The sequence below is a fragment of the Stegodyphus dumicola genome, chromosome 8 (genome assembly GCF_044657685.1).
Source record: "Stegodyphus dumicola isolate Sdum_Otavi_A_Nest chromosome 8, ASM4465768v1".
Lineage (NCBI taxonomy): Eukaryota > Metazoa > Arthropoda > Arachnida > Araneae > Eresidae > Stegodyphus > Stegodyphus dumicola.
Genome location: NC_140775.1, coordinates 61,288,058 through 61,314,816, shown reverse-complemented (window position 1 = coordinate 61,314,816; position 26,759 = coordinate 61,288,058). Strand labels below are relative to the sequence as shown.

The following is a 26,759-nucleotide window of genomic DNA, read 5'->3' as shown; positions in this document are numbered from 1 at the left end:
AATAACATAAAAGAATACAAAAAACAAAAAATTCTGAAAAGCAATGTATAATTAATGATATTTTATCTTATATTTTCAAGAGAAAAAAATTACAATGAAGTAAGCTATATCCCTTAATACAAATATTAATTATCCTAATACAAAATTAACCAACTTTCCGTTGAAGAAAAAAAAAATCATACAAAAATTTTCAGTATCTTACAAACAGTGAAATAAGCAAAAAATAACATGAAAGCAACTCAAAAAACATAAAATTCCGCGAAGAATTTTACTCTACAGAACAACTTTATCAAAGAAAATTAATAAAAGTGTATTATATATATATATATATATATATAAATCTCTTAAAAACAGTCACATAAGAAATACGATGAAAAATTGTTGCCAAACCCATATTTCTAAAAGAATGAAACTATTCAAAATGATGCGATTTCATCAAAAATCTATCAACAACAATAAGATAGGAAAATTGTTGCTAAAACCACATTTTTAAAGATGGGAGATGTGAGAAGTGTACTCGGAAGCTTCATTTAAGAAAAAAATTTAAAATACAAAATATTATCATTTTCCAAAATTCTTTTTGTAAAAGCAGTGGCAAGGATGAAAGTTTAACGTGTCCAAAAATCAAAGAAAAATAAACTGTACATTTTTAAAAATAAACTTTTTTAGAAAAAATCCCGTTGAAAAGGTGTTAAGCTCCCTTTGTTAAATAAATTCGCATTTAATCGATTTATTGAAACACGAAATTTATTTTAAGTTCGTAAAATAGCTAAATGCCTACGTTTCATGACGATGTATGTGAAAATGGAGTGTGTAGACTAAAATCTCGCTTTCCTATAGCCCATTATGTCTCAAAATGGCGCGATTTCGTCACAAAACATAAAATTAAAAAAAAATTCTAATAATTCGAATTTCGAAAAAATCGCTTCGAGGTGCACTGGCTCTTATCTAGATGCACCTATGTAGCAAATTTCGTAGCCGTGTGTCTATTAAGCTTATGCGCAGCGCGAACGAAAGACACACACAGACAGACCCTTTCTTTTATTATATGTACAGATCATGTCTCTTCGCATTTAAACCATAAAATTCAATTCAACAGCAATATGGGAAACTAATTTTAAAATGAGCATATCTTTAGAATTTCTGATACACATTCTCGCGGCGCTGGAGATAATTTTTTTTTTTTCCCCCGTACAGTGTTGCCACGCTTTGAAACCGTTGAGTTTGTTAATCAAAAATTCGTTAAAGTTTTATAAAATATGAAATAGATAATAAAACAAATTCCAACTTCGGGCTTCCATAAATTCAAAGATGGCCATATTCGATGGAAATGTACGTTACTCAGAATTTTATGGCTCTAGGTACCGTTGTTTTATTACAATGCGAGAAACATACATGTTTATGCAGATTCTTCATTATTTAATTTTTTTAACTATAATACAGGGCTGTAATATTTGGTGGCAAGTTCGAAAAGTGAACCGACATTTATCGTGAATCAACGCAAAATGCGAAAACGAAATTAATAGCCCTTTGGATTAAAAAAAAAATGAACTTAAAAATCCTCCAAGAGGTCAAAAATTGTTTTTATTTATCACTTTAAAATATTTATTCTTGAAAAGTAAGAAGTAGAGGACGTGTTTAAAACTTCTGATTTCGATAAAACATGATTTTCTTCATGTAGTGACAAACTAGAATCTAAGGCACGGTAATATCTGTTTACAAATGTTATGACATCGAAATTATCAACTAATTGCATACGTAGTTGATAAATGGCCAGCTAAAAAATATTATACAGCACAAGTCTACAAATTTCCATAATATCCTATGGAGCAAAACTTTTGCAACAGAATGTTATTTTCTTTCGGTAATAAAAGCAATAATTTTCGCTGTCAATAAATGAAATGTGTAAATGTTTATTTTTCAGCTCTCTGTTATTATTATGATTTTTCTTCGACGAATTGTGACTATACTAAATTGAAATGAAAATTACTGACTAGAATATAACCCGAATTTCTTTATTCACATAAATTTTTAGACTACCTTCTATTTAACTGTAAAATAAACATTAAATAGACATATCTTCAAGGAAATTTTCTCTTCCTCAGAGTGCGATAATAAACCAGCTTGATAACATCAGCATAACAGATAAAAGCTCTTAGGTCATGGATAAATGAAGATAAACAATAAACTTTGCGTTATTTTAAAGTCAATAAAAGGGTGTGGTAGTAATACGAAGAAATGCGCCGTTGGTTTCTTTAATGCTCATATACTGATAAACTTTCGGAGAAATTTTTGTAAACAACTGAACTTAAAATGATACCTTCCAGTAAGGAACGTGTCATTAATGCATAATTTAGCATAAGGTAATTATGCTAAATTAGTAATGCATTTTGCAAAGGATTTACTGAGTAAGTTATTACTTCCTCGTACGAAGTAATTATAAACGCGAAAAATTTCGGGTATCATATTCCAAAGAAAATATCCATTTTGATTATTTCGGAAGCCTTTTGAACGAATTTTTTGTGTCACATCTGCACGTATGGACAGAATAAAGGGCTATTTTTTTCCGAAACGGATTGCAACATGGATTTGAAATGAATTCAAAAGGGATTTTTTTTTCGTGATGTCTGAACGTACGTACGCATGTATCTTCTCGCATAGCTCAAAAACCATTAGCCGCAGAACTTTGAAACATTTTATACATGCGACTGCTATAACATTGTAGGGTTTATATTTATTTTAACTAACATTTATTTTAAGTTTAAACTATCTTTCCTGTCAAGCCTTACTTTCCCCTGGAACTGCCAATGCCAGAATATGTAAATTTGAGTAGAACGCGCAAGCATTCAAATTATCAGCGGAAGTATTATGATTTAAATAGAAGGAAACAAGTTCGGTGTGTGATATTCTTACTACACGAGCGCGGAGGTAGTTAGCGAGAATTGAAGAACCCCGCGTTGCGGCCTATGTGCTTGGCGGGAAGTAGTGGTAATCGTTCCAGTGAGCTTCAAGTCTGCTGAATTAGCAGCGGTATTGTAAAACGCGGTGAGTTAGTTATTTTAGAGAGCCTCGTAGTTAGAATCTTGTCTTTACTTTCTTTTCAGGTTATTATTTTTATTTGACTGCCAAGTTGGCACAGTCTGTGAGCGTCAAGAGCACGCAATTGTAATTTATTACGTTGAATAAAAAGGGACTTAAACCCTTCACAAGGCTCTATCTTTTATACAAGTTTTCACAGTCAACTCTTGGTTGCGTGCAAGTTGGAGGCGCGCAACGTTATATTGGCGCCCGAACAATTATCGAACTGAAATGGCCGAAAATTGGATGGAAGCCGCTGGACAACACCAAGAAATGACAACTCAGTTAGAAGGATTTGGATACCTGGTCCAGACTTTGAGAGCGTCAATCAAGCCAAACGTCTATATCGACGGAAAAAATTCGGTGTCGGTATTTCTAGAAGGTCTAGAAAACCACTTTGAGCTCTACCCTGTGCCTGAAAGACAAAAAGTTGCCATCGCCACATCAGCACTAAGAGGACAGGCCGCGCTATGGTGGAAAAACATAGGCAAATTTTTATTAGGGGAATTCGGAAGCCCGACATATATATTTGAAAATTTCAAAAAATCGTTAGTAAAGGCCTTCCCCATAGTGAAAGATCGCGCACGGCTGGAAGCCGAACTATATAGTTTCTATCAACGGGATACAGCACAATTGACGGACTTTATTTTACGAAAAATCAAGCTAACGGATATGCTGTATGGAAAGAAACCCGATGCGGAGATTATTGAAATAATATTACCAAGATTGTTACCCGCTGTCCAAGACTACTTTGAAATTAGAAACCCAAGCACATTGCAGGAACTTTTCGAATTGGCGGTGAAGTTTCAAAATCGCAGAATAGCGGAAAAAGCGAGAGGGGAAACATATTCTCAAAGTTCCCGAAGGAAGGAGGAAATCAGAAATGGAAATCGCTCTTATGGGGGAAAGAACTATCAAGCTAACGCATCGAAACTCGAAGGTCAAGGCCCAAAAAGATAATTTGAAAATAAACATCCGCGTACCCAGAAGACACAGATTGAAAAGAAAGCTTTAAACGAGTAGAGGGGCCTGTGAAAGGGAGGGTCCAGACCTCGGAAGTTTTAAAAAAACCCTCAAATAGACATTTAAACACGGTCATCGTAAAAAACTCACAGCTACCAATTATACAAGTCCTGGTTGGCGATGTACCAGTAGAAGCCCTCATCGATACAGGAGGAGAAGGAAATTTTATGAGTGAAAATTTCTTCAAAAAGAATTTTTATAGGATATGATTATTTAAAACCAGAAATACGGAAATTATAGCAGCGCAAGTAAAAACATGTCACTGCATCGGGAAATTATCATTAAACTTACAGGTAAAAGAGGAAAATCTCAAAGTATTAATTTTTGTGGTGAAAGACCTGCAACACTCTCTTATTTTAGGTATGGACTTTCTAAGGGCCACGAGGGCCAAATTAAATTTTCAAGATAGTTCCGTGGTGTTGGAGATGGACCAGAAGGTGGTGGAACCTGTGGAGACACCTGAAGTGGACCTTAGCCATCTGAATGACCATGAAAGTAAAGCAATACAGCAAGTGGTGAGTAATTTTTCTCATTTGTTTTCAGAAAAACCAGGAAACTGCCAAATCGTGACTCACAAGATTCAATTAAATGCCGAAAAACCTTGTAGAACTAAACCGTATCGTTATGATAAACAAAAAGACCTAATCATCGAAGAACATATTCAGGAGATGTTAAAGAATAAAATAATAACGCCCATAAATAGTGATTACGCGAGTCCAGTCGTACTATGTAGGAAAAAGAACGAGTTTCCTCCTTCGGATAAAAGGGCTTGGAGGTTTGCTATTGATTACAGAAAACTAAATAGTATTACCAAATTTCCAGTTTACCCTTTGCCGGTTATAGACGAGATCATTAGACAGATCAAATCGACAAGATATATGTCTACTTTGGACTTAACGTCTGGCTACTATCAAATAGCTATGAGACCCGAAGATATACACAAAACCGCGTTTATAACAAAATCGGGCACTTATGCATTTTTACGCATGCCCTTTGGGTTGTGTGGGGCCCCATCAACATTCCAGAGAGCTATGGACATTGTTCTAAAGCCTGTCCTAGGAAAATCAACTTTAATTTATCTAGATGATATAATTATAACGAGTAGTACGTTGGAACAACACATTAATGACCTCGAACAAGTTTTTAAATTATTAAAAGAGGCCGGTCTTACAATTAACACCTCAAAATGCAAGTTCGCAACTAAAGAACTTAAATATCTCGGTTATAAAATTTTGCAAAAGGGTATAGAAACGCAAGAATCAAAAATAAAAGCTATTAAGAATTTCCCACCGCCCAACACCGCCAAGAAACTTTCTTCTTTCCTTGGATTATGTTCTTACTATCGATCTTTCATAAAAGATTTCGCTAATATTGTTGAACCACTCTTAGTAATCAAAAGAAAAAGGGCTAAATTTACGTGGACAGCGGAAGCTAACACAGCTTTTGAAAGATTAAAAGAAGCGCTTATTAATGCCCCTGTTTTAAAATTCCCTGAGGGGGACGAAAACCTGGAAATTGCAGCAGATGCGTCAGACTATGCGGTGGGGCGGTTCTTATGCAAAATAACCATCCGCTGGCATTTTTTAGTAAAACATTGAATCAGACACAAAGGAATTATACAGCTACAGAACATTAGCCGTATTAATGGCTGTACACAAATTTCGAGTTTATTTCGGCAAATCGCCAGTAACAGTCTTTTCGGATCATGCGGCTGTTGGTAGACTTTACTCGGGAAAAAACCTAACGCCCAGGTTAATAAGATGGGCTTTAAAACTCCAAGAATATAATATCACAATAAAATATAAACCGGGTAAGGAAAACAATGTAGCTGACGCACTTTCTCGTATAAAACTGGACGATGAAGGAAATGAACTTAAATGCGCTGTGTTGACTTCAAAAATTTTAGATTCTAGAGATGCGGTTATTACTGAACTGAAAGCTGATCCTGAATTTGGAAATATCTATGCTTATTTGAAAGACCCCGAAAGCTTTGAGCATACAGATATCGATGCGATAAGAAATAGAGCAAAAAACTATGAAATAATACATAATTTATTATTCTATACGAAAACAACAAACGAAAATCTTGAGTATAAACCAGTCATCCCAGCCTCGCTTCAATTAAGCATTTTGAAGGAGTTGCACGAAGAAAAAACAGCGGGCCACCTCGGGGTCAGAAAGACTATAAAAAGGGTACGCGAGGCGGTATATTTCCCGCAATTATACAAAATAGTAACGGCGTATGTCAGGTCCTGCAATCAATGTCAGTTAATAAATGATATTAATTACAGCCCGGCCGGGTACTTAAATAGCATTCGCGCTACATTTCCGAATGAAATTTTAGGCATAGATCTTCTTGGTCCCTTCCCCCAGAGCGAGTTAAATAAAAATCGTTTTCTTTTAGTAATAGTAGATCATTTTTCAAAATGGATAGAAATTGTTCCACTTAAACGCGCGTCAGCCAAAACAGTCGCAGATGCATTCTTACACAGATACATTTTAAAATACGGTGCACCGATAAAAGTCATTAGCGATAACGGAAAACAATTCATTAGTCAAATATTTGAAAACGTATGCAATGGACTTGGCATACGCTATATCAAAATGGTTCCGTATAGACCACAGGCTAACATAGCAGAAAGAGTTAATAAAAACATAGTAAAAATAATTCGCAGTTACGTGAGCACACATCACAAGCGCTGGGATGGCTACATAAATGAATTAGCTTATGCTTTAAGAACGGCACATCATGATACTACGGGAAAAACTCCAGCAGAATTATTCTTAGGCAGAAAATTAATTACGCCTTTAGATAAATTATTCTTTGTGCAACAAAGAGAGCAGGAGTTTAAAGAAAAAGATGTGCAAAAGCAAATATATTACGATAGAAAACGTCGTGAAGCAGATTTTAAAGTTGGGGATAAAGTATTGAACCGGAAATTTTCTTTATCAAGTGCCCCAGACAATTTTATGGCAAAGCTAGCTCCAAAGTTTGAAGGCCCCTATGTAATTCAGGAAATCAAAGGAGTAGTCTTATATCTTAAGAACGAGAGAGGGGAAATCTGTAAAGCAAGTCCCGACCAGGTGAAAAAATACTATAATCCAAATGATTTTGAAATCCTTAAAAGTTTCTTGCAGGACTCAAGTCTAAACGAAATAGAAGGGTCAGAGACAACAACTATTCCACCACCCAAGAAACAGAGAACTGAAGAGAGACCTAGCACTTCTACAACCCGGACGTCGGTATCAAAAAGAAAAAATAATTTTCAAACTCCAGCGTTTAAGAAAAACAAAAATACAGATGAACCGGGTAAAGAAACCGTGGTAAAGAGAAAAACACCACCTACAAAGGATGGCAGGAGAAATTACACATCAAGGAGAACGCGCACACGGCCACAGAGTCAGGTGCCAGCAAGGCCGCCGTTCCGGAAACTGAAACGCCAACAGGAGGCACAAAAATACGAGGAACAGAAGAAATTCAAGAAGGACTCCAGACCGGAGGACGTCAAGACCAGCCGTCCCAGGGAGAAACGGAAAGGCCAACAACCAGACGATTACTCCGTCAAGAGGCCAGCATGTAGAGGACGCAAAAGAAAAAGTCAGGTGGACGACACTCGGAGGGCAGTAAGGAGAAGATTAACATCCATGAAACCTCTAACTTGGGACCAATTCTGCCAAAAACGGATGACGGAGTTTCAAGCATCGAAAACTCAAAGATAAGTTAAAACCTTCTATAAATTTTTTTTTCTCTTTTGTTCCGAAATGTTATGCATAAGTACGAAGTTCTATGTTTTGACGAAAGTCAATATGTCTCGGTTGAGACTTAGTTTTGTTTTACTTTATTTAGCTAAGGCAAAAGTATTATTTTCTTTAAGTGTAAAAGCTAAAAACAAGCATTTTCTGTTGGTCGAAAGACTAATTCTGTTATGTTAAAGCCAAAATTTGGCCGAAGATAAAAATAACTTCGTATTCTTGTATTAATAAGAATTTTACTTTCAGTGCCGCCAGCTTGGCGAAGAATGAGTAAAGTAAAAATTTATTTTCTCTTATTCATTTTATGGTAAATTGTAAAAAGCATATGTATTAAACTTTTGTAAATGTATGTAAATACTTGCATGTTATGTAAAAGTAGAATTTAGTCTAGAAGCATAAAATTGTAGATGCTAAAAGTGAATGCTTAAAAGCAATGAAGTCAAAATTTAAGTATTAAACTGTAAAGTCATGCTTTAGAGCGAAAGCCTGCATGTTTAAAGATGAATGAGGGGGAAGTTAGAATGAATGTGTTTTGTAGGGTTCTCCACCTACATTTGAATTTTTAAGAATATTAAAGTAGCTCATTGAGTTGTAGAATGTCGTGTAAGGTGTGTCTATTTGGTCGTTGAATTCTAACAAATGATGGTGGTTAGGGGAAGTGTTGTAAGACTAAAACACGAATATTCCCGTTTGACACCACACACGGTGGAGAGCCAGGGTAAAGTTAAATTAATGCTTGAAAAATTGAATGAATGTGAAGTAAGCAATAACTAAGAAAAACGAATCGTTTAAAAACAAAAATTTATTGTGTCAAGAAAGTGTAAATTATAATGTATGTAGAAAGATACTGATACTTATTCCTTCCAGATGCTGGAAAGAAAGACCAAGATTGATTGATGAAGTCCAGGAAAAGTTGCTGTAAGAAGAGAGTTTTGTAACGATCAACAGAATTTTAGTATACAAATGGTTACATAAGATATTTTTTTTGTGTAAACGAGGTTCTCGCCAATTAGTTCAGAATTAGAGAAACTTACAACAGGTCGTTTGTAGGACCTGCTTCCAAGTTTTCCAAATTCTGGCAGCGGCAAATGTAGGGTTTATATTTATTTTAACTAACATTTATTTTAAGTTTAAACTATCTTTCCTGTCAAGCCTTACTTTCCCCTGGAACTGCCAATGCCAGAATATGTAAATTTGAGTAGAACGCGCAAGCATTCAAATTATCAGCGGAAGTATTATGATTTAAATAGAAGGAAACAAGTTCGGTGTGTGATATTCTTACTACACGAGCGCGGAGGTAGTTAGCGAGAATTGAAGAACCCCGCGTTGCGGCCTATGTGCTTGGCGGGAAGTAGTGGTAATCGTTCCAGTGAGCTTCAAGTCTGCTGAATTAGCAGCGGTATTGTAAAACGCGGTGAGTTAGTTATTTTAGAGAGCCTCGTAGTTAGAATCTTGTCTTTACTTTCTTTTCAGGTTATTATTTTTATTTGACTGCCAAGTTGGCACAGTCTGTGAGCGTCAAGAGCACGCAATTGTAATTTATTACGTTGAATAAAAAGGGACTTAAACCCTTCACAAGGCTCTATCTTTTATACAAGTTTTCACAGTCAACTCTTGGTTGCGTGCAAGTTGGAGGCGCGTAACGTTATAACATCTAGTTGCGCATCTGCCTTTTTTGTTGTAATCGGCAGCGCCAAACGCAAGTATTTATATATATATGTATACACCCACCCTCATGCATGGCTCGGTGAGCTCTGTTTATATTTTTTATACTTATATATTGGGAAAATGTGCATTTTTTGCTTTAAAAGTGTTTGAATTATAGTGTTCTTACATCCGGTTAAGGTTTCTTATGCCTTTAGTTAACTTGCATGCAACAGTTGTAGAATTATCAACAATTTAAAAGTGTAAAGCGCTAGGCGTAACGAGGCGGCTCTTTGTTTACATTTGAAACTCCTATTAGCATAGTGAATTAAGTGACTGGTGCACCAACTTCACAGTCTTTTGCCCAGTCGTACTAAAATTTCGGGTATCATATTCCATATATTTTGTGCATCGAAAATTTTATCTTTCTACCTGTTGGCCGAATTGCTTGTTTTGGTGTAGAAACATTAATTTTAAAAGCAAAAGTTCTTTTTTAAACGCTTTTTAACTATACTTGGTGTTTTTCTACATTTTAAAATTTTTATTGAAGATATTTATGTATTTTTGCCTTTCCGCAACTGAATGAGAACTGAATTTATTGAATGAGAAATATATCTTTAATGAAATTCAAGGAAATAAATTTAAATATAAGTGCAGCAAAATATTTCTATAATTTAATAGGCCGTAACCATATGGTGCCCCCATCAGATTTTATTAAAATTCGTTACTCTGACCTATTCAGCTTCATAATAAGATCAAATATTTTTTTTTTTTATCATAATGTCAGGGACAAATGCGCTTACATACTACGATGCACACATGTACTAAGTCATGTTTATTCGAGCAATTTAACTGTCTTATGTGATCAAGTTGCTTTTATCACTGGAGCTACTGAAATCAGCTCAAGATTCGAACATTTCCACATTAAAATAAGACACGAAGATCTTGACGATATGACCTTTGGAGGCTATGTGTTTAAACATACAATCTAAATTTGTTCAAGTGCGCTCATCACAGTTTTAATTCCACACATTTCTTACTGATTCGGCGAAATTTGCTTTATTTACTTACATAAAGGCCTTTTCAATTCTATTGCCAAAATATCTTAGTCAACTTGATTAACTGGAAGCTTTAATTTGAAAACTAGTTTTAAATATTATTGGTTCATTTATTTGATAAAGGTAAAATACGTGACTGCTTCTACAAAGAAGCCTTTGTAGAAGCCATTTCAAAGGAACTTGGTTATATACAGTGCGTCCGTAAAGTCATGGTGCAGTTTTGTTCGGTCATAGAAAAGCAACAAAACAAGATGGAAATGTGAAATCTTCACCAAACAAAAGGAAAACTCTCCAAGTTTCCGTAGTATTATGTGCAAGCATGTACGCACACAGGTGGTGACGCAGCACCGCGAAATGCGAAGGAGCAGGTCAGCCCATCCACGCTTATGCCAGCCGAGATGTGGACCGTACAGAGGAACGCCCAGTGTGTTCTGTGGCTTGCCAAATTCGAATCTGTGACCAAAGTGCAACGTGAATATCGTCGCGTGTACAACGAACCGCCACTACATAGAAATAACATTAATCGGTGGTATAAGCAGTTGAAGGATACCAGCAATTTGTTGGATAAACCCCATTTTGGCAGGCCATCGCTCAGTGACGAGTCTGTAGAGGCTATATGGAAGAGTTACCTAAGAAGCTCTTACAAGTTGCCGCTGTTGCACGCTATCAAACCGACGAATAAACCCAAACGATCCGCGTTTGCTACAGACATGCTTCATGAGGTCGACAATGATAACCGATTTCTGCAGAACATTGTGTTTAAGCGATGAGGCGACATTCCATTCCCTGTTAGCGGACATGTTCATCGTCATAACATCCGAATATGGGTTCCTAAAAATCCTCATGCCCACGTAGAGTACGAACGTAACAGCCCTAAAGTGAACGTGTGGTGTGGCCTGATGCATGATAAAGTGATAGGACCATTTTTCTATGTGGAGTAGACTGTGACGGCATGGATGGAGCCCACATCAAACTGCATTGAATAGGTATGAAACTTTTTTTTTTTTTTTCGCCAAACGGGCATTTTCATTTTATATTTACACCCAACATACACATTTCGAGAGCATTTTGACTAACGCCACTTTGAGCTAAAAATACTTAAAAAACAGCAGAATTTCTGACAGACAGTCTCTCGCGCAGGACATAAAAATGCTTTATTCTGTACAGTGTTGCCAGTGCTCGCTATGAAATTGTTGAGTTCTTTTAAATCAAAAATTCGTCAAGCTTTAAAAAATATGAAATAGGTAATGAAACAAATTCGAAAGTCAAAATTCGGGCTTCCAGGTGTCTATGTTCAGTTGGAGGACTACGTTATTCAAAATTTAATGGCTGTAGGTACCGTTGTTTTTTCAAAAGCGAGAAACTTACAAACATTCATGCAAATTCTTCATTATTTAGTTTCTTTAAATATAATACAGGGCGGAAATATTTGGTGGCAACAATTTGAAAACTGATACATCGCATTTTTAAGTGATTCAACGCAAAATGCCGTTTCCAGACTAATAGCCCTTCTGGGCTAACCACCCTTTGGCCTAAAATCCACTGAACGTTATTGAAATAATGCTTATCAACCTCTGCACAAATAGTTCCTTTATGTCTTCTTATTTTCTGAAATTAAACACTGTTGTGAACTCTCTTTTTAAGCTTTTAGTAGTGCAACTAATTTCCAGAGAATGATGGATTTTTCTTCATTAGTCGGAAATTTATCCATTGTGTCAAAACTAGTGTAAACTAAATTTCGAATAAAAGGAGGTCAGTTTTTGGTAGTCAACCTTCCCTTTATTAGAAAGTCCTCATAACGGGATGAGGAAACTCCTCATACCAATTTACTTTTCATTCTCTACCCGGATGTCAAAAAACCATTTTATGAGGCACAGAATGTTGGCTTTCATTAATAATATAGCAATGCAACAGTTTTTTGGGTATTTCTGTTAAGTCATTCATAGAAGGGGTTCATACCAGTGATACGCCATGATATTTCCCATTGGCATATATCAATTTGAGCAATACATCTTTCACTGTTAAATAATTTTTAACTATACAAAAGCCTGAAATGCAATTCTTGGTTAACTCACATGCCATGATTCTAAAATTTCATCTAGGTGTTTATATAGATGATTGATGATGCGGCATGAGGTTATGAAAAAAAAAAAAAAAAAAAAAAATGGTCGTATTGCACACTAATTTGTGAAGAAAGGCCGTGTGCATTTAAACGAATCTGACGCAGCCAGCGCATGACCACAGGACAATTCCTTGTTAGAACAGTAACAAGCTTTAAGTAAAGTATCAGTTCGGATTGATTGTTTAATAAACAAGATCTAATTTCTTATTCCGATAAATACAAAGGTCTGTAATATGAAATTTTGGATTATATTTCATTAGGTATGCGTAAAAACTTTTTTTTCGAAATTTATACCAATAGAATTAAATGCTTATCCTTTCTTTCTTTTAATTAAAAATTGTATTTTATTAGGTAGTTGAATAACATATAATTGAATTAATTTTTAATTAAAGAAAATTAAGCGGTTAAATATATCTGGTATAAATATTTTGAAACGTACACAATCATTTAATTTCCTTCTCTGTTATTTCTATAGTATCAAGAAATCTAAATTCACTTTTATCAGCACGTATTCCCTTGCGGTATATATGTATCTAAAAATAACGCTCTTTTGTTTTTGGATTTTCAGCTGCATAGTGATTCCCGTGCATTCCGGAGTAAGCACGAGGTGTTTCAACAGAGGTGTTTTTGAATTTGTTATTTAGACCTGTGCTTCGTCATCATCCTCAGTGCAAGAGAATAACAAATGCATTTTTTGGTAGCATTGCCTGCATTACAAGAGTTTTGAAGTTCTGAAAATGGGATGCTGTTATAAAAAATCATTTTTTTCTACGGCTTGGTATAAATAAATATCATATCTGGATATAATAGAAATAGTCTTAATATGTGCTGTGTTAATTTAGTTTACACATTCTTACTATAATGATTCTATAGTTTACCAGGAAAATTTATTAAGAGTTTTAAGTAAAGTACTACTTTCGGTTTATCACATTTAATCAAAATCTACTATGTTGTTTCTAGTCATGACTGTATATGCATATACGAGTTTTAAATACCAAATCCGAGAAGTTTTGAATTGTATCATTAAAAAAAATAAATAAATAAATAAATCCGTTCAAGTATGACTTCTGTTTATCAGTTTTAGCCAAATTTGATAGATATTTGATAGATTGTTCTCACTGATATTATTCCGAATTTGGCATTTAAATAGATCATTTTAGTTCAATTATATTTAAAATTGTTTTATTTCCCCGTGAAATGCAGCGCGTGATAAATTTTAAGAGAAAGCTATGCCGAAAAAGTAAAAATATAAGAGCACGTGCATTTAACTTTGAATAAACAATAATAATAAATGTAATTGACTACTATGTTAGCTCTAACCGTAATTTTACTCTTTTTGCTTTCCATAAATTGCTAGAACTGTCTGGCGCGGCCGATCTAAAAAACTATAAAAGACGGAGAGAAACATCTCAGTTTAGTTGTTTACTTAGCTACTGTCATTTTGAGATCGAATTTTAGCTTTCTTTGCGCTTTGGATTGCGTACTATTTAACGTTTTAATAGTTTAAAATATAACTACTGCGCGATATGTATGAATATCTTTGTGAAAAAACCCAGCGTTTGTTATATTTCTTGTGATAAGAATAAATTTTATTAACTTTTCATCGGACTTGTGCCTTCAATCTATTATGAATCCGTACGTACGCAACAATATGAAAGTCTTAACTACTAAAATGGAAAACTTTTGAATTATGTTCTAATACAATTTTCATTAAAAACTATTATCTTCAATTAAAGTACCACTTCTGTTTGCACAATTTAACCCCACATTAAATCACCTCTTCATATAAACGCAGAAAGTTTAAATATAGAAAAAATAAATTTTTGAAAGATCAATGTAAGAATTCTCGTCGACGAAATAATCGTCGTACCCGTACAAACATCATTATAAAAATAGTAAAAAACGGGTGTTGTGAGGACTCTTAATTAGTGCTTAGTCACTCAAAATTCACTACTAAATTTCTGTACAGAAATCATTACCTCCTTTACCTATGAATATAAGTTAAGGTAAGAAAAAAGAAATAACCGGTTTTTATCATAGAATTATGAGCGAATGCCTGTATTCACTATTTTAAGCAGTGATATTTGCTCAAGGGAATGCGGAACATCGACAGGAATTGATGCAATTTACAGAGAACGAAATGTAAGGATTTTGAACTGATGGGGAAGGATGAAACAATACCAAAGCATTTCTGCTCAATGTCAGACTCGTATAATTTGATCATGACCACCTGATGTTGATCAGGTGAGTTACCACGCATTGCTTCAAAGCTCTTCCTCGCAATTTACGCAATAAAAATTATTAATTGCATTTGTTTACTTCTAAAATTGAAATATTTTATTCTAAGGTTCCTTTTACTGAAAAGTAAATTCAAATGATAAAAAATATTAAATATGCCTTCTATGTTATTGCTTCAAATAGGAAATCTTAATTGACTCATCATTTTGTATGATTTTCCGTAATTCTGACAAACTTATTGTTGATAAAAGAGTACTAATGAAATTTCAAAAAACAGTATAAAATTTACAAATACTATAATTGTGGCTTTATATTTCACAAAATGATGTAAAGGTCATGAGCATAACGCTAATATTTCATAATTTTATCTAAACGCGTTAAAATAAAAAATTTCTCCCTACCTTATCGTAGGAGCTATAGCAAAAAGCACATCATTCGAATCTTCAATGTCAGTGGCATACAGCTGATGTCGCCTAAGAAGAGTTTCTTCCGGTAAACTGGCTACACTGTTCAGCTGTTTCGGTTTGTTGCACGCCAGTACGCTGTCATCATCTGAATCTGAATCGCATTTTTCTTCCTTTTTAACGGATTGTTCGCTGTCTGTTGAAGTACTTCTTAAATCTTTTACTGAAGTTGGTTGCACACTACATAGTGAGTGCAAACTGGATGTGGAAGATTTTTTCTGCAGGCCTCTCGAACGTATCACATCGAGTATATCTGGATGTTCGACACGTTTGAAAATATTAACAGCAATGCTGGTTTTAGGAGTAGTTTGAAGCCGAGACATTGCAAAGTTTACGGTAGCCGAGGGTAGAAGGTGGGCGTTCTACTTGAAAACTTCACTTCATTTCCTCCTGATTGTAACATCTTGAAATGTAGGCAAGCTTCAGCCGAATTTCTTTTATCAGACAATAGCAATAAAATGGAGGTGTCGGCGTTCATTATCACGCTTTGTTGCTATGGTAGTTATCTGCAAGTATCGCTATGATTCACGGAACTTTTTTTTTTTTTTTTTTTTAATCTTTCATTGCCTGAAGTAAAAAGATAATCAGGAAATCTCAAATGATATGCTTTTAAAAATTCCTTTTTTTTTTTTTTTTCGTCAACATATAAAAAAATTCATTGTTAGATAACTTCTAATTAATTCCTTTACGAAATTTTGTCAATTTTCTCTGTCAAATGGCCAAGACGGGCCATTATCTGCAGATTTTTTTTAGGGGGGAGGGAAGGGGGTTAAGGTTTCAAGTAATTTTGAACTGAATGCTTCCGATCGCAATGAATTTGCTGTGCACATAAAAATCGTAGAAAAAATGCTTTATATTTAAAATAAGTGAATGTAAATAAAAGATGCGAAGAGACTATAATTTCTTAATTCAAGTGCTAAAGCCAATTTTAAGTAATACGATCGTTATAATGATTCATGAAAAAGACAATGCTTAAATTTTGCTGAGTATGAAGCATTCAAAGGAGTAAGGCGACTACGCTGTAAACATCAAAACTGAGTGTTTTTTTTTAAATATTTTTCGCTTGCAAACAAGGTAACCAATTTGAAAATAGTTTAATTTTCTTTTAAATGGAATAATGGCGAAGTAATGACAAATACGCAAGGAGTGGCTTATTTTTCATTTTTGATGCTAATCTTTAAATAAAGTAACTTGTTTTTCTCGTTTCTTTACTTAATGCCTCACATACTGATTAAAAGAATGAATAACCCGTGATGCTTTTTTTCTGCAAGCAGGATTTGTAACTTGGATAAGTAAATTCTCTTTCAAACGAGAGACTACCATAACAGTACCCGTTTATAGTGAAACAACTCATTTTTCCTCGTTTCTTTAACACATAAGAGGAGGAACACTGTTTTCAATTACGATGCAAAATCACTCCCTAGCAAAATAAAATCCATAGATAGGATTATATTGTGGGACCGCCGGAAGAGAATATGGAAAGAATCTACAAGTAACTCTTAGAAAGTATTGCTATTATGCAAAGCATTAATTTATTTTCCATATGCCCTGCGTTTATATTTTAATAAAAAATACAGCATAGTCATAGAAATGTCATTTCATACATATAGTACAGACTTTAACAACAAATAATATAAATTAAAATTTAAAATTATAAAAACTTTTATATTACGTCAGTTTTTTCCTTTCTTGGATTCGAGCAAATTCGAAGCAAAATCCTTTTTCATTTTATTTTTTTTATCGGGGGGGGGGGGATCTTAATACAACGAAGTTCCCTCCATCCCAAATCTTAATACACTGTGCAATTTGAATTTGCATTTTTATTCTAGTTCCTTTATTTGGAATATCACATAATAACAACATAGCCCGCTAAATTACAATGTGTCATATTTTAAGGCATTTTTAATTACTAGGAATTTCAGTACAAATTAAAAGAAATAAATACATGCGAGTTTCATTACAAATTTTTATTTTTTTTTTTTATTATTATTATTATTTGTCTCAGAAAGGCACTTTTAAACTGCTACAAACCATTTCATATACACACTTTACATCATCCCCCTCCCCCGAAAAAAAATCCTTTACCCAAAATTTTTCTCTTTAGTCCTGTCTTTTGTATTTACTAAGTATCAATTCTGTCTAAAGCTTATGGTATTAAAACCATAAGCGTTAGAGAGAATTGATACTTTGGGTGTTTTTCCTGGTATTTAGCAGGATAATAGAGAGAGGATTATGAATTCTCAACCAATGTTTAACAAAAGAATTAAAAAAAAAAAAAAAAAAAAAAAAAAGCCGCGGATAGCATAATATTTTTAATAACTTAATTATACATGAAATTCATTCTGTTCTGGGATGAATATTGTATTTTCTGTCTTATTGACTTCAGCCACTGTGATATCACATGAGATTTTTAAAATTTAATTTTGTTTTTAATAGCTCTTTAAAAACGCCTAAATAGTATAAAAATACAATAAATTTTGACCGTATTTGCCGGGGTATAAGACGCACTTTTTTTCTTTGAAAATAGGTCTGAAAAACGGGGTACGTTTTATACGTCGATATTCAGTTTTTCATTACATTCATTTCTGGAAATATCCCTATTCGGAGTTATGCGACTTTTTTTTTTTTTTTTTTTTTTTTTTGCTTTTGTTTTCTTGCGGAGTGTGGGCTGTCGTCGACAATCACAGCCGGGTTCGTTTAAACTTTCCAATATTTGTGAACGACTTTTAAGTGTGTGAAATTTCTACTGTTCAATTTTCTTAAATTTGTTGGCAAGTTATGACTCAAAAACAACGTCGGCGTTGCTATAATACAACATACAAGCTACGTGTGATTGCGTATGATAAAGAACATGGAAAGAGGATTGCTAAAAGGCATTTCGGGCCACTCCCAACTGAGAAAATGATAAGAAATTATTAAGCGGAATTATAAATCAGTAATAAAGTTTTATCCTTCAAAAAATGTGCATAAAAAAGGGGTGGGTCTTAGACGCCGGCAAGTATGGTAATTGATAGTTAATGAAAAATTATTAATAGAAATTTGAACAAAAGCAATAATTAACATAAATTACATTGTTTGGCACTTGATTATTCACAAAACATTGAAATTAAAACCAAATTAAAGAAACTGGAAAATGATAAAAGTTAAATCACGTTCTGTGGAAAATTTTTTCTTTAATATTGCGTATGGCCAAAGTGTATAAGGCATTTCTCCCGCCTTCTTAGCATGCCTTCGTAGTGTAGTGGTTTGAATAGAACATGTGGCAACGATTAGATAATTCTTCAGATGACATACGGAACACCAGCGGCCGAGTGGTAAAGACGCTGAAGACTGGCAGTTCGGCCCGAGGTTCGAATCCCGCGAACGGGCTGGCTGCATGGGCGTTTTCGTGGTTTTCCTCATGTGTAAACGTGTATACGAGCCAGTTTCCCTTAGTTCTTCACGAAGGCATCCCTGCCTTTAGGCAGATGGCCCTGGTGTGCTTTGCCATAATAAAATAATCCAATCCAATCAAATCAGATGATATAAATTTTGTGCATTCTGAGTTATGAGATTTTTAAAAGATGCCCTGAGGGGAAGAAGATATATAATTTAAAAATCCTACGACGACTAAATGTTCTTATTACTGGCTATAAAGCAAAGAATGAACCCGAGCAGTGCCACAAGTGCCAACTCACGGGAGTTATGCCACTAATAAACCGCGTTGCATGAGTGCGGTCAGTTTCACGAAACTTATACTTGTAAACAGAAGAAATGAGACCGTTTACCGGCTATGTGTGCCCTTCGCGGCGATTTGCATGTTTCTTCTTACAAAGGTTGTAAGAAGCACCCTGATAACATAAAGAAAGCTATTGAAGCTGCTAAGAAGTGGGAAAATCATAAAAATACTCCCAGCAACAACTTCAAGCTAAATCAAGAAGAATTCCCGGTATTAAGCACCGACGAAATCGAAGCAAAAGCCCCAAACTGGACTAAGAAAAAGAGTAACAATCCCTCATTTTTTGAATGGATGAAAACACATACGAAAAAAGCAAAAGAATTTCTCCTAAGTTTCAAGAAATTGAAAACGATGATGGAGAAACTAGAAATAGGCATAGCCGCCCTTGAATACTTCTCAAATATCGAATTTGAATTTTAAACAAGTGCAGAGTGCACAGCAAGCAAAACATTAAGGGTTGTAAATAGTCACGAACTTAGGATGCGTTCTGTAAATAGTATTTAATCAAGATTTTCTTCTATGTGTTTCGTATGAACTTTAATACTCTGTGTCACATGAACAGCTTCACATCCCCACATTGGCGCGGGATCAACCACGCTCCAACTTTTATTATCTTTTACTAATTTCTCACTCTATTTAATCGGAATTTTGCATTTTTGCACGATTTTAGAGACTTATTTAGTGGAAAATACTTTTATTTAAGAAGTATTATTTTTCACACATTTAGAAGCTTCTTCATCGTTACTTTAGCTGACTTGAGTGCCACCACCAATCAGTATTGTGCTCTTCGTCACGTACCTACCGCAAGCTCTGCCTCCACGATTTGCCTTGACTTCTCAAGACTTATTCACTAATTTCATGCCTCTGCATTATTTTTTCTCGCCTCTGTGAGTGATACACTGGTTTTGTGTATCTGATTCTTCAAACCAAGCAATTGCTCATAGTTCAGAAGTCAAACAACAAAAATCAGCGTTATATTTTCAAATTTTCACAGGACTAGTTTTGGTGGTTTTACCGAACCACCATCCTCAGCTGCAAAAGCGCAAATGAACAAGATAGGATATAATGATTAGATAAGATAAGAAAGCCTGGACAGAAAATAAGCTAGTGGCGCCATCTGCTGATGAAACCAGAACTAAAACATAATTTCTTTAAAGGCCGAAGGCAAAGATGGATTAGAATTAGGATCGTTAACTAGAATAGAAAGATTTTTTCGAATGTGAAATGCCTCTAGAAAATCCAGTTCTCCACTAAGGAAAGCCTTAAAATTTCGCGTCAAGGAACATGAGGCATATGTTAGAAAAAAGGTTTCCTTTTTTCTAACATATGCCTTCTGTGTTCTGGAAACACAGAAGGCATTTCACATTCCAAAAAATCTTTCTGTTCTTGTTAACGATCCTAATTCCAATCCATCTCTGCCTTTGGCCTTTAAAGAAATTATGTTTTAATTCTGGTTTCACCAACAGATGGCGCCAATTGCTTATTCTTGTCAAGGCTTTCTTATCTTATCTAATCATTATTTCCTATACTTGTTCATTTGCGGTTTTGTAGCTGAGGGTGGTGGTTCGGTAAAACCATCGAAACTAGTCCTGAGAAAATTAACACTGATTTTTGTTGCTTGACTTCTGAATTTGAAATTTGACTTATTTGTAAAGCTTATTTATTAAACAAAAGGTAAAGAGCAAAAAAGATACTATATGTTTGATATTATTAAAAAATAAGCGATTTTTTCTCCCCGGAGCAAATTACAAAAAAAAACCTATTTTCAGAAAACGAATATTACATGGTTGGTATGATTTTTAATACATTGTATGTCTCCCAGACGACGCGATACAGTCCATAGAACGCCTAGGCATGCTGAGTATCAAATTATCGATCTGATCTTGGGGGATATTACACCACTCAAAAAGCAATGTTCTCCGAAGTTCCGGTAGACATGTAGGAGGATGTTGCCGGGCTGCAACTCGTCGGCCAAGCATGTCCCACACTCTACTGGATTCAAGTCCGGTGAGAATGCTGGCCAGTATATAAGTGTGATATCCTCCGAATGAAGGCATTCGCTTACCATGTTTGCACGGTGAGGACGGGCGTTGTAATCCATAAACACAAATTGTGCGCCCATGGCGCCCCGAAACAAACGTACATGTTGTTCCAGAATGACGTCCCGATAGATTTGCCTTGTCATTGTTCCAATTTGAACATGCAGGTCAGTTTTGGAACCCAGAATAATTCCACCCCAAACGAGCACTCCCTGCTCCACCGTAACGGTGTCGTTCAATGATGTTTTCTTGGTGGTAACGGGTACCTGGAGCTCTCCATATGAAAGTCCGATGAGAATCAGACTGCAAGCTAAACCTGGACTCGTCGGAAAACATCATACAAGCCCCTTGTTGCGGTGTCCACAATGCATACTCTCTACTCCAGGCTAACCGCAGGCGACAGTGAGTTGCAGTAAGTGGAACGCATCTGACAGGTCTACGAGCATATAGACCAATCTGCCCTAAGCGTCTGTACACGGTCTGCCTTGAAATTGTCGTACCAGTGTCTGAAGAGAGCTGACGAGACAGATCTGAGGCTGTGCTCCGCCTGTTTCTTTTGGCAGTAACTGCCAAATACCGGTCCTCATTTAGCGTTGTAACTCTGGGGCGACCTGTGCTGTAACGTCTACTCACATTACCATCATCTTGGAATCGTTGCCAAAGCCTGGAGATGACACTCTGGGCAATTCCAAGTTCGTTGATACTTCCAGTTGGGTACGCCCACATTCCAGACGGCCGATAATTCTACCACGTAAAAAATCCTCCAAATGCGTCCTTTGTGTCATAACTATTCGGTTATTGCACTGAAATGCTTATAAAGCGCCTGCGAAAAAGTTTACTTCTTTGCCTGTATTCCTTATATATCATTCTCTTACACTGTCGTCATTGTGACGTACCATCTGTGTCATCTGATTACTTCCTGAAATTTGCATATGATTCTTGAAGATGTGTGTAGTGATTTTACAGGTGATATATTTATTTTAGAGTTCGATTTTCGCGTGACTCCGAATTATACTTAATTTATGGACATGAGTATAGAACGCAGTTGTTTTTGGGAGGATGAATGTTAAAGTTCGCTAACTTTGTCTAATAAGCCTGCCGTCGCTTATTTTAAATCTTAATGCCCGGTATTTTTAAATAATTTATAATCACTTCCCAACCAACCTTATCGTAGTACCATGTACAGACTGTATTTTTTTTCCCAAAGAGCGTTATTAATTTCGTTTTGGCATTTTGCGTTGAAAACTTTAAATGTCGGTTTACTTTTCAAACTGTTGCCACCAAATATTACCGCCCTATGTTCTATTTAAAGAAATTAAATAATGAAGAATCTGCATATATATATATATATAATAGTAAACAGTAAAACGTTTAAAAACAAACACAGTATTTCAAAATTAAATTTTAAAAAAATCATCTGGCTGCACTTAATTCGCACTCTTACAATTACCGAAATAAAGCTGTAGGTTTGCCACAAGAAAATATACAGCCGGAAACCACAACCAAATCAAAATCGCGCCAAATTAAAAAAATTCTCGACAAGTTTGACACTCACCCCCCCCGATTATGGAATATTAACCGAAGGTTACTCAATTTAATGCTCTACTTGGTTTAATCCACGCATTTTATTCGTGACGCTTCTGTCGTGTACTTCGCGCTTTTTTATTCATCATGATTACTACTATTTTAGAAATTGATGTTGAGTTCGCTGGAAAGAAACTTATCCGATGGGCGTTGGATAATAATAAACAGCCTGGTCAACTGATGCTAGAACTCTCTTGGAAAACTTGGTGATCTTCAAAATGCATTAAAGGCTGGCAAGCCGGTTGACGACAAGCATTAGTTCGCTTTCGCTAAATTAAAAAAGATTCTAAAAAATGAAGGTATGAACATCGTTCATCTCACTGATTCTGAAGCTAAGAAGATGGAAAACTCTAATTCTGATGTTTCTCAGAATTCAGAATGTAAAACTACTGATCTCTCAAGCCAACTCAAGATCTCTCAAGAATTCACTAAGAAAACCAATTATTGTTGTGACGAAGCTACCTGTTTTCTTCGCCTCCTTAAAAAGAGAAGACTCCGGACGTAGCATTTACAAGACGCGTACACTCTTAAATCTTAGAGTGAATATCCGAAAACACCATAGGTACATGATATGTTTTAGATGTCAACAGTAGATAAAAAATACGGGTTCTGCTGCACGGGGTGTGGGCGTGGTCAATGACGTCACACAGATGGCGGAGACAAAGGCAACGTCATCACAATAGGAGGCGTGGTCGCGAGTGGAGTTGAGTTGTTTTTAGATTGCTGATTGAGTTGTAGACCTCCTGCTTTTCATTTAAAGTTAGTTTTTTTTAAATTGGCAACGGGAAATATTTTCTGCATCTAAAATTTTGATGATATAGCGTTGCTGCCCTCTATTAATGAAAAAGTGAATTATATGTTTCAGAAATATATTTTTTAAGTCTGGTGTTAAAATTATTCAATGCGCGACTCTGAAAACAATGTAAAAGAAACAAATGTAAAAAGGACTTCCTTACAATAATGAAACAAACATTTCCTTACAATAATGAAACTACAAGATATTTTTTTTTATTACTCAATTTTATTCTGATACTTTTATTCTTTCTAGTTTTCCATGAAACTTTAACTTATTTCTCAGGTTTTCTGTTCATAATAACATATTCATTGACTGTCATATTTTTTTAATACTTAACGTTTCTAATTTGTAATATTTTATTTAATTTTCACATACTATATTTTTCATACCATTTCAGCATACCCTGATTTTTAAATTATATATTATATTTCGCAAACGTTCCCGCACATGCTGTTTATTTGTTACATTACTTAATTTTAGATGCAATTTCACACTTTTTTTTAACGTTATAATGTTCAATATATTCTGAATTTTAACTTCATTTACTTTTTTTAAACCATTCTAGTATTCTATACACACTTTAACTTAGTGGTTTGAAATTCTATTTAAAAAGAAACGTTTATTTTTCGTGATCTTAGTTCTTTTACTAAATATTCTACAGAATTTCTAATTTCTTTCACATGTTCAACAATATCTTCTTTACATTACCGAATATATTTTAAAAAACTTAAGTCTATAACTGTTAATTGCTTTTCTTACGTTCATGATTTCCCTTCTGTGTTTATATTTCTTAATTCTAGTTTAACTTATTTATTAAAATGTTTTTATTTCTGTCTCATCACTCGTAATTCCAACATTTTATCCCTTTTTTATTCATTTTAACGATATGGATTGTTTTTATTTACTCCATATTCAAACATTTCCTTACAATTTTTAAAATACTTGTTTTATTCTCCGATCATATTAGATCATCTACAGGTTTCACTCAGAAATTTCCATTCACAACTTTACAGTTTAAAACCATTTATATCTAAATGTATTTCTTTCTCATATAGTTTTATGGTCTTCAAAGTGTCTAACATCATGTTTAGTTTTAAATTCCGATTACCTTTAAGTGTGTTGATAATTTTCATTTCTAATTTTACATCCACATTCAGTGTTTCATCCACACATACCAAAATATTTCTTACATCTTCTGATATTTAGTCTATGTCATATTTCAGTACTTCAAATAAATTTACATTGCTCACATTATTATTTTTTCATGTTTTAGAGACACTGACTATACTAATTTTACTATTTTTCCTACACTAATTGCATCTATGTCAGCACTCATGATAAACTAGCAATTGTTTCTCATCACATGCATAAAGAAATTCTTAAAACCAACTTTTCCAATATCGTACTCAAATTACTGTTTTCCAGCTGGGAAATACCAGTATTCTTTGGTTTTACTCTGTTACATCTTTTTAAATTTTAACATCTTACTTTTAATTCTAATATACATCTTTTGAACAGTTTTTTCTTTTAATGATAGCCTTACCTTATTTGTTCAAATTAATTCTTTCATTCACCTTCTTTACTACCTTTCAGTACCTTCATAATTCACTATGCAAACGCAATGTCTTTCACTGACATTCTGTTTAATAATACTACAAGTTTCGTTAATTGACAAAAAGCGAATTATTTCTCAGTTCAAAATAGAACTACTATATTTTTGCACAAACATTACCTTTATCCATTCAAGACACCCCTTAACCTGTAACTGACGTAGCAACGTAGGAAAGGAGACTCTTATCATATGCTCTTTCGACATTTGAAGTTTTTAGAACTTCTTTGACAAGTATATCAATACCATCAGAATGTATTACGATAAGTGTGACTTAACATTTTTACCCAGTTTAAAGGCAACATACTGTTATAAGAATGGTTTTAGTTAAATTTATAAGACAAATAAACACATTTTGTGTTAAATAGGCATAAACATTTAGATTCAGAATATTTCTTTTAAATCCGATGTAAGACTTGAATTTCATTCATGATACAGATTGTCTCTTGATTTTCTTTTTGTTTACCTTACACTAATAGAAAATTTTTATTTTACAAGTTCAACTTTTAACGAAATAAAAACTAGGATACACCTGCTGTTTTTAAGAAAAGGAACTTTGATATATTTCTGGAAATGTAAATGCTTTTAGAGTTTTCTTTCAATAACGTTGATTTTCATTACTTTACTACAATAATTCTCTTATTAGCTAATATGAATGAAAGAAGATTGTCAAAAATGTGACACAGTATAATTCTTACGAACATACGTACCTTTACCAGCATACAGATGTTACCGATTGAAATGAAGAAAGATACAGATATTTTACTCCAATCTACATTAAATTAAAAAAATATTTAAACTTTCATACATTCCAAAGAATAAACGAAAACTCAATAGATATTGTCATGTTTGTATATATGAGATAAAAGTTTTATGAATGGTATTTAAAATAATGCTTAGAACTTCATAAAAGCGAACATTCACTATGTTAATACACATATCATCAGTTATTTACATTAATCAATGTAATATTAATCATTACATGTACTATATGCATATATATTGTCTAACAATTTAACATATATATTGTCTAACAATGCATATATATTGTCTAACAATTAACAGTTTAATTGTCTTACAATTGAATAATTAACTATTGAGAGAAAGAGGTTCATATCTTACACTATTTAATTCACATGGAACAAATTTTTCCATCAACCACATTGAACCACGTTTATTAAATTCGCCAAAGCTCTTTTATTTCTGCATTTTCACACTCACGACACATTTTAAATGTAACTATTGATTACCATTTCAAACACCGATATCATAACTCAGTGTAAAACTACATCATAACTCATTTTTTCCCTACTAACTACAATTTTATATACAGTCAAAAGTCGTTAATCCGGACTCGTCGGGACTTCGGCTATTCCGGATTATAGATTATCAGTTTAAATCTCGTAAGAGGGCATGCAGAAATTCTAAAATTAAAAATATGAAACCGTAATTTATGAAATAAAGAACAATTATGATCTAAAGGGTATCAAAATTTACAAAAAAAAAAAAAAAAAAAAAAAAGCTTAATATTTATTTGTTTACTTTATTAAACATTTCTTTCAATGTAAGTTGTTTAAGTTGCTTCATTTTATGTGATAATACTTTCTCTTTAATTCTCTAAACAGACATAATT

At 34.1% G+C, this 26,759-nt stretch overlaps 1 protein-coding gene across 2 annotated transcripts in view; it reads right to left on the bottom strand.

Moving 5' to 3' along the window:
• The window catches only part of Sec15 (exocyst complex component Sec15), a 151,912-nt gene extending 136,106 nt beyond the window's left edge, over window positions 1-15,806 (bottom strand). The window contains exon 1 of one of the 2 annotated variants that reach the window (XR_015042585.1): window positions 15,318-15,806. Coding sequence is in view for 1 of the 2 variants with exons in the window: in XM_035354487.2 (XP_035210378.2) it covers window positions 15,318-15,703 (386 nt within the window). In the remaining variant the exon portion in view is untranslated. The remainder of the gene's footprint in view (window positions 1-15,317) is intronic. The other variant, XM_035354487.2, reaches the window with a different exon arrangement.
• Window positions 15,807-26,759: the final 10,953 nt, after the last annotated feature.